The sequence below is a fragment of the Aotus nancymaae genome, unplaced genomic scaffold (genome assembly GCF_030222135.1).
Source record: "Aotus nancymaae isolate 86718 unplaced genomic scaffold, 86718_ANA_hifiasm-v0.15.2.pri h1tg000021l, whole genome shotgun sequence".
NCBI classification, from domain to species: domain Eukaryota; kingdom Metazoa; phylum Chordata; class Mammalia; order Primates; family Aotidae; genus Aotus; species Aotus nancymaae.
The window spans coordinates 30,739,625-30,757,373 of record NW_026988433.1 but is presented as its reverse complement, the minus strand read 5'-3'; the positions used below and the strand labels follow the sequence as shown (position 1 = coordinate 30,757,373).

The 17,749-nt window shown below is 36.0% G+C and overlaps 1 protein-coding gene across 3 annotated transcripts in view; it reads right to left on the bottom strand.

The window, feature by feature from the left end:
• NUP37 (nucleoporin 37) overlaps nucleotides 1-17,749 on the bottom strand; it is a 45,447-nt gene that overhangs the window by 27,481 nt on the left and 217 nt on the right. The window contains exons 1-3 of one of the 3 annotated variants that reach the window (XM_064379915.1): nucleotides 17,313-17,618; nucleotides 16,221-16,441; nucleotides 10,639-10,763 (exon numbers count right to left, since the gene is read on the bottom strand). In XM_064379915.1, the coding sequence (XP_064235985.1) occupies nucleotides 10,639-10,763; nucleotides 16,221-16,376 (281 nt within the window). In that variant the 5' untranslated portion in view covers nucleotides 16,377-16,441; nucleotides 17,313-17,618. Of the gene's footprint in view, nucleotides 1-10,638; nucleotides 10,764-16,220; nucleotides 16,442-17,168; nucleotides 17,286-17,312; nucleotides 17,619-17,749 lie in introns of those variants that run through there. The other 2 variants (XM_064379914.1, XM_012469226.3) reach the window with 2 other exon arrangements.

The window sequence follows — 17,749 nt, the reverse complement described above, 5'->3', positions numbered from 1 at the left end:
TTGACAAATAATAATTGTCTATAGTTATGAGGCATAATGTGATTTATGGACATATATACATTGTAAAATGATTAAATCAGGTAAATTAACATATTCATCACCTTACAAATTTATCCTTTGTGATAAAAACTTTCAAAATCTATTCTCTTAGCAGTTTTAAAATCTACATCATTAACTATAGCCATCAAAGTTGTACAATAGGTTACCAGAACTTACTACTCCTACCTGAAACTTTGAAACCTCTAACTTCTCTCCTTTCCCTGTCCACTTCCTCTCCCCATACCTTCAGCCTCTGGTAACCATTCTACTGTACTTCTGTGAGTTCAGCTTTCTTAAGACTGAAGAGTATTCCACTGTGTATACACCACATTTTCCTTATCCATTCAGCTACTGATGAACAGTTAGGCTGATTCCATATCTTAGCTATTGTGAACAATGCAGCAATGAACATGGGCACGTAGATATCTCTTCTACATACTGATTTCAATTCCTTTGAATAAATCCCCAGAAGCAGGACTGCATGATGATATAGTAGTTCTATTTTTAGTTTTTTGAGAAACTTCCATACTGTTTAGCAAAATGGCTGTAATAATTCATATTTTACATTCCTAAGAAGTGTCCAAGGGTTCTTTTCTCCATATCCTCATCAACACTTGTTACCTTTCATCTTTTTGATCACAGCCATTCTAGCAGGCACGAGGTGGTATTTTATTGTGGATATAATCGGCATTTCCCTGATGCTGAACATTTTTTCATATATCTGTTGGCCATTTGTATATCTTCTTTCAAGAAATGTCTACTCAGGTTCTTCGCCCATTTTTAAATATAATTGTTTTCTTGTAATTTGAGTTCCTTACATATTGATATTAGGCCCTTGTCAAGATGTATGATTTTCAAATATTTCATAAAAATCTATAGGTTGTCTCTTCATGCTGTTGTTTCCTTGCTGTGTAGCTCTTTAGTCTAATACAATCCCACTTGTCTAGTTTTGCTTTTCTTTCCTGTGCTTTTAGGGTCAGATCCAAAAAATTCACTGCTGTTGAGATCAATGTTGTTAAGTTTTTTCTGTATTCTTCTAGCCATTTTACAGTTTAAAGTCTTAAGTTTAAGTTTTAATCCATTTTCAGTTGCTTGTGCATATGCGGTACGATAAAGGTTCAATTTCATTGTTCTGCTTGTGGATATACAGTTTCACAACACCATTCATTGGTAAGACTGTCCCTTCTTCATTTTATGTTCTTGGCACCTTTGTAAAAAATTGACCATAATGCATGAATTTATTTCTGGGCTCTCTATCCTATTCTATTGGTCAAGGTATCTTTTTTATGTTAGTACCATGCTGTCTTGAATACCATATCTTTGCAATATATTTTGAAATCATGTAGTGTGATACTTCCAAGTTTCTTCTTTTTTGCTCAAAATTGCTCTGGCTATCCATGGTCTTTTTGTGATTTCATATGAATTTTTGAATTGCTTTTTCTATTTCTGTGAAGAATGACATTGGAGTTTTGATAGGTAGGCACTGCATTGAATCTGTAAATTGCTTTGGGTAGCAAGGACATTTTAACAATATTAATTCATCCAATCCATGAAGACAGGATATCTTTCCAATTATTTGTGCCGAGTTCAATTTCTTTCATCAATGTTTTATCGTTTCTGTGTAAAGATCTTTTCCTCCTCAGTTAAATTTATTCCTAAGATTTTTTTCGTGCTATTGTAAACCATATTCTTAATTTCTTTTTCAGATAGTTCATTGTTGGTGTATTAGGTTACTGATTTTTGAATGCTGATTTGTATCATGCAACTTCACTGAATTCACTAATCAGTTCTAACAGTTTTTTGATGGAGTCTTTAGGGTTTTCTATATATAAGATTATGCATCGAGAAACAGACAATGTAACTTCTTCTTTTCCTATTTGGATGCCTTTTATTTCTTTTTCATATCTAATTGCTCTGGCTAGGACTTCAAGTACTATGTTGACAAAATGCTGGCAAACTGTGTTCAAGAGTACATTAAAAAGATCATTCACCATGATCAAGTGGGATTTATCCCTGGGATGCAACAACGTTCAACATACACAAATAAATATGATTCACTTTATTAACAGCATGAAAGACAAAAATCACATCATCTCAATAGATGCAGAAAAATAATTTGACTAAATACAACATTATTTCTTGATAAAAACTCAACAAATTAGGTATAGACAAAATGTTCTGAATCACAATAAAGGCCATCTATGACAAGCCCACAGGTTAACATCATTTTTTTTTTTTTTTTGAGATGGAGTTTCGCTCTTGTTGCCCAGGCTGGAGTGCAATGGCGCGATCTCGGCTCACCGCAACCTCTGCCTCCTGGGTTCAGGCAATTCTCCTGCCTCAGCCTCCTGAGTAGCTGGGATTACAGACATGCATCACCATGCTCAGCTAATTTTTTGTATTTTTAGTAGAGACGGGGTTTCACCATGTTGACCAGGATGGTCTCAATCTCTTGACCTCGTGATCCACCCGCCTCAGCCTCCCAAAGTGCTGGGATTACAGGTGTGAGCCACCGCGCCTGGCCATAACATCATTTTTAATGGTGAAAAGATGGTGGTGTTTAAGATTAGGAACAAGACAAGGATGCCCTTTTGCACTTATATTCAATATAATACTAGAAGTCTAGCCAGAGTGATTAGGTAATTATATTTTTAATTTTCTGAGTAACCTTTAGAGTTTTTCATAGCAGCTATATCATTTTACATACTGACCAACAGTACAGGAAAGTTTGAATTTCTCCACATCCTGGACCAACATCTGTTATTTTCTGCTTTTTTTGGTAGTGGCAATCCTAAATGTGAGGTGGCCTCTCATTGTGGTTTTGATTTGTATTTCTTTAATGATTAGTGATGTTGAACATCTTTTCATATGCCTGTTGGCCATTCATATACCTTCTTCGGAGAAATGTTTATTCAAGTCTTTTTGAATCATTTTTAAATTGGATCATTTATTTTGTTGTGGTTGAGCTGTGGAAGTTTTTTTTTTTTTTTTTAAGACGCAGTCTTGCTCTGTTGCCAGGCTAGAGAGCAATGGTGCAATCTTGGCTCACTGCAACCTCCGCCTCCTGCATTCAAGCAATTCTCCTGTCTCAGCCTCCGGAGTAGTTGGGACTACAGGCATGCGCCACCACGTCCAGCTAATTTTTTGTATTTTTAGTAGAGATAGGGTTTCACTATGTTGGCCAGGATGGTCCTAATACCAAAACCTGGCAGAGACTCAACAAGAAAAGAAAGCTTCAGGCCAATATCCATGATGAACATAGATGCAAAAATCTTCAATAAAATACTGGCAAACCGATTGCAACAGCACATCAAAGAGCTTATCCATCATGATTAAGTAGGCTTCATTTCGGGGAAGCAAGGCTGGTTCAACATTTGCAAGTCTATAAATGTAATTTACCACATAAACAGAACCAAAGACAAAAACCACATGATTATCTCAATAGATGCAGAGAAGGCCTTCGCAAAATTCAATGGCCCTTTATGCTAAAGACTCTCAGGAAACTAGGTACCAATGGAACATATCTCAAAATAATAAAAGCTATTTATGACAAACCCACAGCCAATATCGTACTGAATGGGCAAAAACTGGAACCATTCCCTTTGAAATCTGGAATTAGACAAGGATGCCCTCTCTTACCACTCCTCTTCAATATAGTATTGGAAGTTCTAGCCAGAGCAATCAGGCAAGAAAAAGAAATAAAGGGTATTCAATTAGGAAAGGAAGAAGTCAAATTGTCTCTATTTGTAGATGACACGATTGTATATTTAGAAGATCCCATCGTCTCAGCCCAAAATCTCCTTAAACTGATAAACAACTTCAGCAAAGTCTCAGGATACAAAATCAATGTGCAGAAATCACAAGCATTCCTATACACCAATAACAGACTAACAGAGAGTCAAATCATGAGCAAACTCCCATTCACAATTGCTACAAAGAAAAATAAATACCTAGGAATACAACTAACAAAGGACATGAAGGACCTCTTCAAGGAGAACTACAAACCATTGCTCAAGGAAATAAGAGAGGACACAAACAGATGGAAAAACATTCCATGGTCATGGTTAGGAAGAATCAATATTGTGAAAATGGTCATACTGCCCAAAGTAATTTATAGATTCAGTGCTATCCCCATCAAGCTACCATTGACCTTCTTTACCAGAACTGGAAAAAACCACCTTAAATTTCATATGGAACCAAAAAAGACCCCACATAGCCAAGAGAATCCTAAGCCAAAAAAAAAAAAAAGCTGGAGGCATCATGCTACCTGACTTCAAACAATACTACAAGGCTATGGTAATCAAAACAGCATGGTACTGGTACCAAAACAGAGATATAGACCAATGGAACAGAACAGAGGCCTCAGAAGTAATGCCACACATCTACAATCATCTGACCTCTGACAAACCTGACAAAAAGAAGCAATGGGGAAAGGATTTCCTATTCAATAAATGCTGTTGGCAAAACTGGCTAGCCATATGCAGAAAGCTGAAACTGGATCCCTTCCTTACACCTTATACTAAAATTAAATCAAGATGGATTAAAGATTTAAATGAAAGACCTAATACTATAAAAGCCAAAGAAGAAAACCTAGGCAATACCATTCAGGACAGGCAAGGGCAAGGACTTTATGACTAAAACACCAAAAGCAATGGCAACAAAAGCCAAAATAGACAAATGGGATCTAATTAAACTCCAGAGCTTCTGCACAGCAAACAAAACAAAACAAAACAAAACAAAACAAAACAAAACAACAAACTATCATTAGAGTGAACCAGCAACCAACAGAATGGAAAAAATTTTTGCAATCTACCCATCTGACAAAGGGCTAATATGCAGAATCTACAAAGAACTAAAAAAGATTTACAAGAAACAAACAAACAAACCCATTCAAAAGTGGGCGAAGGACATGAACAGACAGTTTTCAAAAGAAGACATAAACATATGAAAAAATGTTCATCATCACTCATCATTAGAGAAATGCAAATCAAAACCACACTGAGATACCATCTCACGCCAGTTAGAATGGCGATCATTAAAAAATCTGGAGACAGCCAGGCGCAGTGGCTCAAGCCTGTAATCCCAGCACTTTGGGAGGCTGAGGTGGGTGGATCACGAGGTCAAGAGATCGAGACCATCTTGGTCAACATGGTGAAACCCCGTCTCTACTAAAAATACAAAAAATTAGCTGGGCATGGTGGCGCGTGCCTGTAATCCCAGCTACTCAGGAGGCTGAGGCAGGAGAATTGCCTGAACCCAGGAGGCGGAGGTTGCGGTGAGCCGAGATTGCGCCATTGCACTCCAGCCTGGTAACGAGCAAAACTCCGTCTCAAAAAAAAAAAAAAAAAATCTGGAGACAACAGATGCTGGAGAGGATGTGGAGAAAGAGGAACACTTTTACACTGTTGGTGGGAGTGCAAATTAGTTCAACCATTGTGGAAGACAGTGTGGTGATTCCTCAAGGATCTAGAAATAGAAATTCCATTTGACCCAGCAATCCCATTACTGGGTATACCCAAAGGATTATAAATCGTTATAAAGATACACAGACATGTATCTATTATAAAGATACATGGACATGTAAGTTCACTGAGGCATTGTTTACAATAGCAAAGACCTGGAACCAACCCAAATGCCCATCAATGATAGACTGGACAAGGGAAATGTGGCACATATACACTATGGAATACCATGCAGCAATAAAAAATGATGAGTTTGTGTCCTTTGTAGGGACATGGATGAATCTGGAAACCATCACTCTCAGCAAACTGACACAAGAACAGAAAATCACACACCACATGTTCTCACTCATAGGCAGGTGTTGAACAAGGGAGAACACATGGACACAGGGAGGGAAACATCACACGCTGGGGTCTGTTGGGAGGGACAGAGGGAGGTAGGGAGGTTGGGGAGGGATATCATGGGGAGAAATGCCAGATATAGGTGACGGGGGGATGGAGGCAGCAAACCACATTGCCATATATGTACCTATGCAACAATCCTGCATGATCTGCATATGTATCTCAGAACCTAAAGTACAACTTTATATATATATACATATATATGCATATAAATTTTAAAAAATCATGAGTTCATTCAGTGCAGGGTCTGGATCTTTTCCAAGAGATACAAAATTATCTCCAGAAGAAAGCAGATTTTAGATAAATGTCCACTTCTAAACTCAATGTTATTCCAACAACAACAACGAAAAAAAACGTTCATAAGCAGGCAAAATTAAGCTATATTGCTTAGGGATGCATCAATACCTCACAAAACTACAAAAAAAGGCAACGTAATGATTATCCTAATAATCTTGAAAATGATAGCCTTTAAGGGGAAAGAAGAAGGTTGACTGGAGAGGGGTACACTGGCAACCTCAAGTGCTAGTGATGTCGCATCTCTTGATCTCTGTGATGATTACTTTGCAATAAACATGTTAAAATGCACGTACTCTGTGATGGGTAATATTAGGATTGAAGGATACAAAGCATTCGTTCTTGGTTTATCTGGGTGCTGCCAGATGAGATTAACATTTGAGTCAGTGGACTGGGAGAGGAAGACACACCCACAATGTGGGTGGGCACAATCCAACTGACTGCCAGCGCAGCTAGAAAAAAACAGACAGAAGACTCAGCTGACTTGCTGAGTCTTCTGGTCTTCATCTTTCTCCTGTGTTGGATGCTTCCTGCCCTTGAACACCAGACTCAAGTTCTTCAGCTTCTGAAGTCTTAGACTTACAGCAGTGGTTTGCCAGGGGCTCTTGGGCCTTAGGCCACAGACTGAAGGCTGCACTGTTGGCTTCCCTACTTGTGATGTTTTGGGACTCGGACTTGCTCCTCAGCTTGCAGACGGCTCATTGTGGGACTTCACCTTGTGACCATGTGAGTCCATACTCCTTAATAAACTCCCCTTCATGTATACATCTATCCTGTTAGTTCTGTCCCTCTAGAGAACCCTAATACATACTGTATGTACTTTTAAGCATGTATGCTATATTTTATACATGCAAATAAAGGGTAAGAAAAACTGTAAAACACAGCTTATTCTACCTAATTCTTTTCCTTTGAATTTGTCTTGTTCTTCGGGTATTCATTATTTCTTTGCTCATAGGAAAGTCTAGACAAATTTGCCACAATATCACTCATGTTGAGGGTCTCCTACAGATTTCCTCAGTTATAGGATAATGAAATCATAAAACATTCTTCAAAATGTCATCTCTAAAACAGATAAATGTTATTCTGGAAGCTGTTAAAAGAAATATCCCAACTAAAAGGGTTTGTAAAGAGGTATTAATGCAAAATGAGGCCAAGTTCAGTAAAAATGTCAGCAAACAGAGGAGTTACAGCAATCAAAGAAAGCTTACTTAAAAAGATAATTAATAATCTTAATAGGATTTAAATAAAACCAAACAAACCAACCCACAAAACTTTATGGCCAGCCTTGTGTTGCCCCACTTTTCTTTGAATCCTTGCTGTTGTAGGAATATTTAGGTCCTTCTTTAACTGAAGCAGAAAACCTCAGAGAGCTGAAATAAGATAAATAATAAATTCTCTAGCCACTGTGCAAGAAAAGCAAGTAGAGACGGAAAGAGTAGAAAGGCAGGGAGAAAGAGAATTTAAGGCAACTACACGCTAATCATAAGCCATCATGAAGGGTTTCTAAATGTAAGATAAAAACTAATGATAGTAAGAGAGATGCTGAGTTATACCTTAGTCATGGTGATAGACTACTACTTATTTTAGAATACTATTAAAAATTTTTTAATAGTATTTATTAAATTTATTTTAGAATGCTATTAAAAATACTAATTTTTAATAGTATTTATTAAATTTATTTTAGAATACTATTAAAAAAGTAAAGTTAAAAAAGTATAGAGAGTTACTAAGTATAATCACAATTATGTACAACTATGTATAAAAAATGGAAAGGGTATTGGGAGTATAAATGGCATTCTTATCCTTTTTATTTTCTGTGTTTTCTAAATTTTATCTATTAAGCATTTATTATTTTTATAATAAAAGTAATTTATTTGAAAACAAGATTGTGCTGTCAGCTTGCTCTAAAAATGTCTAAAATTAATGTCTTGCTAATGTCTTTTGAATTTGTTAATGTTATTTGTATAATTTCAAAAAGGACTTGAGACAGTTTACCAAAAACTAAAAAAAACCAACCAAAGAAAAACACCAACCAGAAATGGTCAAACACAGCAAATTCACTAAAAAGAGGATAGAAAAACAAGTACTAAGCAACAAGGAGAGCATAGAATACAAGAGTTGAATATCTAGGTTAAAGAATGTATCACAAAACTTAACTCAAAACCAAGGGAAGACGATTGTTTCCACAGCTTTCAAAATTTAAAGAATCAAAGAGATTTTGCTCTTATTTAGGTCTAGATATTGTGACCAGTTTCTTTAAATATAAAAGGAAATAAATAGCACACCAGCTTTGGTAATACTACATATGCTGACAAAAGCTATTGTGTAGATTATTCAAAATTAAGTTAGCTAAATATTGGTAAAGGCTTCTAGGAAAAAGCATGCACCAGCTTCACAACCTATAAAAAAAAAAATCACACAAAGATTTCTAATAGAAGAAGCAAATACATCGAAAAAGCATCAACATCATTAGTCATCATGGAAATGTCATTGCGGCATCAACCAGAATGGCTAAAATTAAAAAGACAGGCTAGGCACAGTGGCTCACGCCTGTAATCCTAACACTTTGGGAGGTCAAGAAGATGCGTGAACTGCTCGAGCCTAGGTGCTCGAGACCAGACTGGGCAACACAGTGAAACCCCATCACTGCAAAAAATACAAAAATTAGCTGGGAGTGGCAGCGCACGCCTGTAGTTCCAGCTACTTGGGAGGCTGAGGTGAGAGGCAGGGTTGAGGCTGAGACAAGGGAGATTGAGGCTGCAATGAGCCATGATCATGGGTCTGGCTGGCAGCCTGAGTAATAGAGTGAGATTCTGTATCAAAAAAAAAAGAAAAAGAAAAAGAAAATAAAAAGATAGACAATAATAAATGTTGGAGTATAGGCCAGGTATGGTGGCTCATGCCTATCATCCCAGAACTTCGGGAGGCCGAGGGAGGTGGATTGCCTGAGCTCAGGAGTTTGAGACCAGCCTGGGCAACATGGCAAATCTCTGTCTCTACAAAAAATACAAAAATTAGCCAGGCATGGTGATGTGTGCCTATAGTCCCAGCTACTCAGGAGGCTGAGGTGGGAAGATGGCTTGAGCCTGGAAGGTAGAGATTGCAGTGAGTAGAGATGGTGCCACTGTACTGTAGCTTGGGTGACAGAGCTAGACCTTGTCTCAAAATGAACGAATGAGTGTTGGAGAGTGGGGAGACCACCCGTAGATTACTGGTGAACATACGAAATGGTAGAACCACTTTAGAAACTGGCATTTTCTTAAAATGTTAAACATACATCTACCCTGTGACTCAGCAATTCTACTCCTAAGATAAATTAAACCATATAACCACCAAAAGCAGTATTCAGCAAAAAATAATAACTAAAAACTGGAAACTGTATTGGTACCCATTGATAGAAGAATGAATAAACAGACTATCATCTATTTATACACTGCAATGGAGTACTACTTAAAATGCACTGGTATACATAACAATGTGGAAAAATTTCAAAAACATTAAGCCAGACACAAAAAAAATTCTGTATGATTCCACTTATATGAAGTTCTAGAATAGGCAAAACTGATTTCTGGTAATAGAATTCAGATCAATAGTTGTTTCTGTAGGGAATAGGGTACAGTGCTTAACTGGAAGGGAATATGAAGTAACTTTCTTGGGTGACAGAAACACTGTGCATGAATAGAGTGTGGGTTATACAAATGTATGCATTTGTCAAAACTGATCAAACTGTACCCTTAAGAGCTGAGAATTTCAGAGTATCTAAATTATTCTTTAATTTAAAAAATGGAGTTAGCTTAATAGTTGATAACTTTTAGTTGCTAAGTACTGCTTACTAAAAGAAGACACATCTTTTAGATTTGACATTTGTGGAGACAAGGCTAGTGTTTTGTAACAAATCTTAAATAATGTAACATATTCTTGCCCCCGTAAAGAAGACTTCAGCAGGCATTGCTAGGATTTTTTTCTCAGAAAACCATCACTCTTTTTAAACACTTTCACAAAAACTGAAGTCCAAAGCCCAGAACTACAGATTTACATACTGTGAGACATGAAAATGTGATCTTGGTCTATGTGGGGGGAAGGAAGGCTCATTAATGTCTCAACTGCTCATTAATGTCTTTTATTAAAAGAGCTGTACTTTCAATAAAGTTGTGAATTAGTGAAGAATCTGTAAAGACCTTGATTCAGATGAAGCTCACGTAAAAAGCTGTGTAGTTTGGCTCAAACACATGCTCAAGGCATCATAGTCATGGCTATATATTTAAATCACAAATTCAGATGATAAGCCTAAATTATTAAGTAATAGGAAATATAAAAATACCTAGTATCTTGGATTGTGGAAAATGGAAATGGAGAAAAAAGTACCTATAATCAGACTTCAGATCATGCAATACAATCAAAGAACATTAGTAAAGAATGCATTTGGTGCTGTTGTTAAACTTACTTGATTATTGGAGGCAATGAATCAAGTCTAGTCTCTGGGCTCCAAGCTATGCCATCAACCCTGACTCCATGGTGAAATGTTCGAAGTGTTTTATATTGAATGCCTTCAACGCCTGCTTCTTCTTCCTAAGCACAGTAAATATTTTAGTAAGTTATGAAAACAAACAGTATTATTTCATTAAAATGAATTTATCAGGAGGCTATGTTTATGCTTTTGAAAAATTTTGAGATTTAATTAGTTAATTGAATTAAATAAAATCCAAACTTACCTTAGCCTCACAAAGTAACTCTCTAAGGCAACTAGAAATAAATGATAAACATGTCCTACTTTATCTTAGGAGGCATTTCATAATAAATTCAATGAAAATGGACTGCTTGTTGGGGTGTGGTGGCTCACATCTATAATCTCAATATTTTGGGGGACTGAGGTGGAAGGACTGCTTAAGCTCAGGAGCTTGAGACCAGCCCGGGCAACATAGTGAGACCCCGTCTCTACATTATAAAAAAAGAAAACAAAGAAAATGGAATGCTCTAAAGAATCAAAATATTCTAGTAAATGAATTACCAGAACTGGATTATCTACTGACAATATTAAAAATATATGCTGAACATTTTGATTAAACGGAAAATACTTTGGGACCTTATGATGCCTCTAAGTCTTTATAATCAGTGTCAATGATTTTCATGTAGTATTACATGTGGCATTATATGTGTGTAAGATGCTACAAATAATTCATCTGGACTATTATAGTCTATGAAGAGTGAATATGTAAGAAATAATCTGGTTAATTTAGTTTTAAATATTTTATTCTGGGAATAAATGCTTAATAAAGTTGGCTTATCTATCTCGTTCAGGTCTACAAAAATGATTTCAGTTTATCCTCATGGGAAGGTGAGAAAAAAAAATCAACTTTAAAAGTCAAGGCATCTAGCGCTGTAAATGGGGACAATACCCTGAAAAGCTCTCCCATTACAACATTGCAAAAATCCAAATACAAACAAGCAAATGAGTACCAAGGAATGCAGCTGTTATAAGGGCATCTGCCCACATGCAATGATTTAAAGCTTCAGTTTGCAAGAGAGAGGAGACAAATACTAGTGCCTGCACAAGGAAAGATGCCAGAGAGATCTCTGTATAGGTCCAGGGCCCTTAAGGGGGAAGCAGGGAAAAAAACAGACAAACAGAAAACCCTGCCATGCAAAATACCTACCATGAGTAAGCGAAGGATACTGAGGGGGCCTCAAAAGAATTGCTAATGTTCCATTTCTTAAACTAGGTAGCGGGTATATAGGGATCCATCTTATTATTCTTTATGCCTTTATGGATAATGTATATTTTATACGCATTAAAATACTGCTCAGCGCAATAGGAAAGGTAAAAAAGAAAAAAAAAACATAAAAAATTTTCGCAATTTTAAAAATAAGTAAATCATCGTTGTTATTTAAATCAATATCTGAACTGGGTCTAGAGACTAAAGCAAAATTTTCATGACAAATTTGTCCAAGGAATCTTGTGTATTAACCACAGTTTTTTTTTTTTTTTTTAATGAAAGTGTATGAGATTATAAAATATCAGGAAAAAAAATCCAGCAGGTGAAACTTGGTATTTATTGAAATACGTATGTCTATATTGATAGGAATTACTTGAAGTCCTGATCTAAGAATTCCATTCACCCAGAATCTAAATGCAAAGTTTTATAATGTATACTTGAATGAAATCCAAGTGGATATGCTGATTTTTCTAGGATAGCCTTTGGGATCCTGGTAAAGTCATTTTACAAATATATTACTCATCTTTCTCTACATAATTCAAATACCCTTTGAAAATAACTTTAAATTTCAGGTGAACTAACAGTGAAAAAGTTTTTTATAAATGAAATAATAGAAATACACTTATCAAGGAAAGAAAAACACTCAAATTTTATTACTTCATAATTTATGTGTATAATAGTTGTACAGCTAACAGCCAGATATGCCAAAGCAGCAGCCACTAAGCAATTTTAAAATAAGTTTAGGAGCCTAATCATAGCTGACTTCATAGTTTGGGTTATATCTATTTTTCCCAACTTGACAAATCAGTCTCTTAAAAATGAAGTTTTTACATGAAAATACACATCATCTTACTACTGAAACAATATTGCTGACAATCAGGTCCTATAATTTGTTACCCAAATTACACATGGAATTACTGGATGGTCATGGTGATAAAGAAATCCCAGGGATGATATAGCTTGAGTTTTTTATATTACCAGTGAAACTTTTTTTCCTGGCTGCACTGTTTGCCACTGAGCCAACTAAAAGGCCAGGGTGTGTGTGTGGTATAGGCAGAGACAAATGTTATTTTGGATTTAGTTTGGGTGTAAGCAGGAATGGTATAGGCAGGAAATTAAGACACTTTGGAAAACTTACTATAATACAAATGATTATACAAGGCTTCAGCATATTTGAGGTTGGGGCAAAGACAGGTTGATGGAAGGGTTATTATAAGGGTTTGAAACTGGCAGGCCCTCCTACCACACCCATTTAAGGCCAAATACAGAATTTCAGTTAGTCAAGGCCGTGAAGTTTCTCTAGTTCAATTCTTTCCTCTAATGCTTGAATCCCTAGGAGAGCATCTGATAAAAAGAGTTTATACAACCCCTCTCTGAACACTTCCAGTGAGAGGGAACTAGCTACTTCTACGGTAGCCACTAGCCAATTATTCAATTGGGGGATAGCTCTAATTATTAGAAGAGTTCTTAACCTTAAGCCAAAATTTGTTTCCATGTAAATTCTATTCATTGTTCCATGTTCCATCTCTGGAACCCCACCAAGTAAGTCTAATTGAACGATGGCAAATATCTGGCCATAGTTATCTCCCCTAGGTGAATACACACTGAGCAGCAGATTCAGCCTCAGCCTGAAAGCATTATAAGCAACAACTCTGTTCATTCAAATAGAGGTAACAACATAAAATACATTTACCATTCTAAGTCTAATACCTCTTTCACAGTTTTAAACATTTAGACACTACTCTGAAATTTATATTAAAATATATTATACCCTCTGAATCCTAATATACTGCTGAGAACTAAATAGTATTATTATTATAATATTAAAGATTATTGCTAATTTACAGAGGACAATACAGAGAGAACTGTGCTGTCTGATATGGTAGCCACACAGGACCTTATGAAGCATGTGAAATGGGGCTAGTTTTATTTGATACATGCACACTTTAAAAAGTGTAAAATACATACAAGATTTCTGTCTATTCAAAGGGTCCTCATTAGTGAATTGAGGCCCCTAGTAGAACTCGCATGAGAACACTGATTTAGGCAAGCACCTATGTTCATGCTCCTCTTAACAAAGGTTTTTATAACATTTTTCTCATTGTACTGCTTTATATTTAAAATCTCCTTAAGGACATGGTCCATATTTTTTTCACTTCTTGACACCCAGTATGCACTTAATGAATATTTGACAAATACATGACACCAGTTAACAGCACTATCATTTAGAAGCTCATATTTCCATCATAATCAAAGGGACAGCATGAGATTCTGAAAAATGCTTTGTTGAAATTCAAATTCACTGTATCTACAACGTTTTCTAAATAGCTTTAAAATAAGGATTGTCTTTCTGACAGGAATGTGGAAATCTTTCCACTTAATTTACCTTTACTTAGTTTTCTCTCAAGACAAGAGGTATGAAATTGGGTGCAATGGAACTTGAAATTCTAGGACAAGAGAACAGTAATAATATTTAACAGTGTTTAGTTACATTAAAAAATAACTTCAAAGAAAAGCAATAATTTATTTTGAAATGGACTTAATTAATTGTATTTCCAATGTCTGGTACAGAATATAATTTGTGTTTACTACTGTCCAAATTAATAAAAATCTAATTTTTTCCTTCGTAATGAGACCTACATTGCTAATCTCACAAGTATGAGGATCAGCTGAGACAATACATGTGTCCATAACCCAAAACAGAACGCAAATGTTTATACTAGTTCTTTTTTCCATTTTGTCATTTTCCTTCTCTTTCTCATCTCCCTCTTTCATCTTTGCTTTTCCTTTTTCTTAATTTGTTCTCCACTGACTTTCTCTTTCAACATTTCTTAATCATGAGAGATAAACATTTTTCAGTGTTTTTGAATACAATTTTATGTCCAGTTATTAATTTTAAGAGTAATGAAGTAAAAAGTTAGTTTTACCTGTAGGGGGCTGCTTTACTCTTTTGTGCATTGGTGACTTCCATTAAAGAAATGGATTTTCCTCAGGTCTTGAAATTTCAAGTACGTTATATTGTCTTAATCATATGACTTTTTATGATCCTAAACCGAGTCCATCTAAGGGTGAGGGTCATATTTAGTCTAAAAGTTAGTAATTTCTACACCCACCCAAAGAGACAGTACGGGATAGCAAAGGAGCTGTCATATTCTACTCAGACAGCAACAAACTGAAATGTTAAATTCATATTTTCTCTTAGGATAAATATGACTATATCCCAATTTGTATAGCTTTATATATTTATTGTACTATAAAACGCCAAATTGCATTTTTGATGTCAGAATACTGTAAGATACAGAATTGCCTTCTCAGTAAAGGAAGAAGTAACTATAACAATATAATATCACTTCAGTGATAAAGTTATGTTAAATCTTTGAAAATTGGCGACTTCCAAATTACTACATTAATTATAATTTGAGAAATACAGCCCTATTAATAATATTCAGATAAAGGATTAACCAGCTAGTCCTGAGGGTTGAACCTTCATCGTTCAAAGTCTCTCTTACATGTAAAACTAGCTTTCCTCTCAGAAAGCATGGTGTATGTACACCACAAAGCAATCTTACTTTGGTGATTAAATCTGAGTGTTACCACTGCCCATATCAATGACAACTAAAACATACATGTGGATTACAATGTTGTCAGATGCCCTCTTGGAATTTTACATATGCTAAAATTCGAGCATTATTTTCCTCATGTTTACAGGAGAAGTTAAGTATTTTATTCAAGGTTGCATAGCTAGTAAGAAGTAAAGCCAAGCAGGAGTGAACATGTAGGCATTCTGGTTCTAGAATTCATGCTCTTAATGGCAATGCTTAACTGCCTGCTCAATTAATATGGCCCATACTTTGTACACTCTGGATGCACAAACAATATGATAGCACACTAATAGGAAAGCTAAATGTTATAAAAACTATAAATTCTCCTGGAAGATCATTTTTCAGGCTCTCAATATTAGCTGACTTCGTATGTTAAAGCAGAATGTAGAAAAACCATAATTAATTGGCTCTAATTTAAATTGTTTTTTTCCTGTACATACCAATGTTCAGTTAATCACAGCCTTCAATTAGCAGAACATTCCACTAATGACCATGAGGCAAAAGAGAAGCCTTATACTATTCTTTTTCACTATCTATATAATGTTTACATAAATCTCAGGCACATATAACTGGGAACATCTTTCTCTATGGGTGTTATCTGTCTTTAACATTCAAACTCAATGTATTTTCAAAGTTTAGATTTGGTTTGTGTAAGTTCTTTTATCGGTGAAATAGCTTCACTGCCATTCAGTGCAGTTTTGTAGACTAACCTGAAACGTACACGTGCCAATGACCACATAATTATTGCCACCATATGCAATTAGGTTTCCTGAATCCCCAGTCTCAAAGGGATTAAATTCTACCACATGCACATAATCTTCACAATCCACAGTGTAGGCAGGATTTCTTGAGGCATCTTGCTTCATCTTGTATGTCAAAATCCAAGCAGTTATAAAAATTAAATAGCCTTCTACTGGACAAGGTCACGAAACTGTGGATTACAGCACAGATACAATTAGAACAGTCAAAGTATCAGTCATTCCACAAATGCATCAAAATAAGGTTGTGGTGTTGCAATGAGACAGAAAGCTCAAAAGAAACATTTAAAGTACTTATCAAGGGGTAAGTACTTTATTAAATCTAGTTATTAATGGTTCCACATTTGCTCCACAGCTCTTTTCCATATCTGTGATTATAGCAAACAATAACACCATAAAGTTCTGTTTAGATTATCTAAAAGAAATAGTATTCCATATTAAGATGGAATCATTTTAATAGCAAATGTTAATAAAAATTAATGATAATTAACATTTGTGAAGCGTTGTTTGTAGGTGCCATATTAAGCATTTTACTGACATGATTGTTATCTGTACAAACCTAAAAGCAGGTACTACCTCTTGTTTCCATTTTGTAGATGGAGAAACTGAGGCTTCAGTAGGTTAACTTGCCAAGCTCATAAGCAGAGCCAGGATTTGCAAGAGTTCATTGTGTGTGGAGAACCAGTGCTAATGAAGAAAAACACAGCCTCCTGGCTTGAAGGAGACCACAATTTTAGGGATAGTTATGATTCAACGTGAAAAGTGCTATCATATAAACAGATACAAAATACAGGATCTGTTTTAAGGAGTGCCAAAACGTGTGATATAAAAATAATATTCAGGGGGCCGGGGAGAGGGAGAGCATCAGGATAAATAGCTAATGCATGCGGAGCTTACTACCGAGGTGATGGGTTGATAGATGCAGCAAACCACCATAGCACACGTTTACCTTTGTAATAAACCTGCACGTCCCGCACATGTATCCCAGAACTTAAAATTAAAAAAAATAATATTCTTAAAACTAGGCACGAGACCTTAACTAACCTGTCAAGGACTAGTGTGCACTCTGGAAGTAGCATTCCCATATGAGAATTACGGGTTTTAGAGTTTTTGTTTTTTGTGTTTTAATTCGACACAAGGGTTGTCCTGAAAACAGTTGGGCTCAGTAACAAACGTATCAAGCACCTGAAGAGTACTGAGAATCAGATGAGTCCCACCTGGAGACGCTTATAAACTAGTAACCTTAGGAATGGACATCCGGGACTGGAGACTTGTTAAGGGTGACCAGAAAGTGTTATGGACACGGAGGCAGAGAGGTATAAGAAGTGCAAGAGATTCGAGGTCAGGAAATTGTCCAGTCCCCACAACCACTGATAATTAAAGCAGTGCCCAGGGCCTCACCGTACACGTTGGGCAGGACTTGCCCCTGTAAAACTAGAAGGGCAGAGAAGGGAGGGAACAAGGTAAGTCCCTGCAATGAA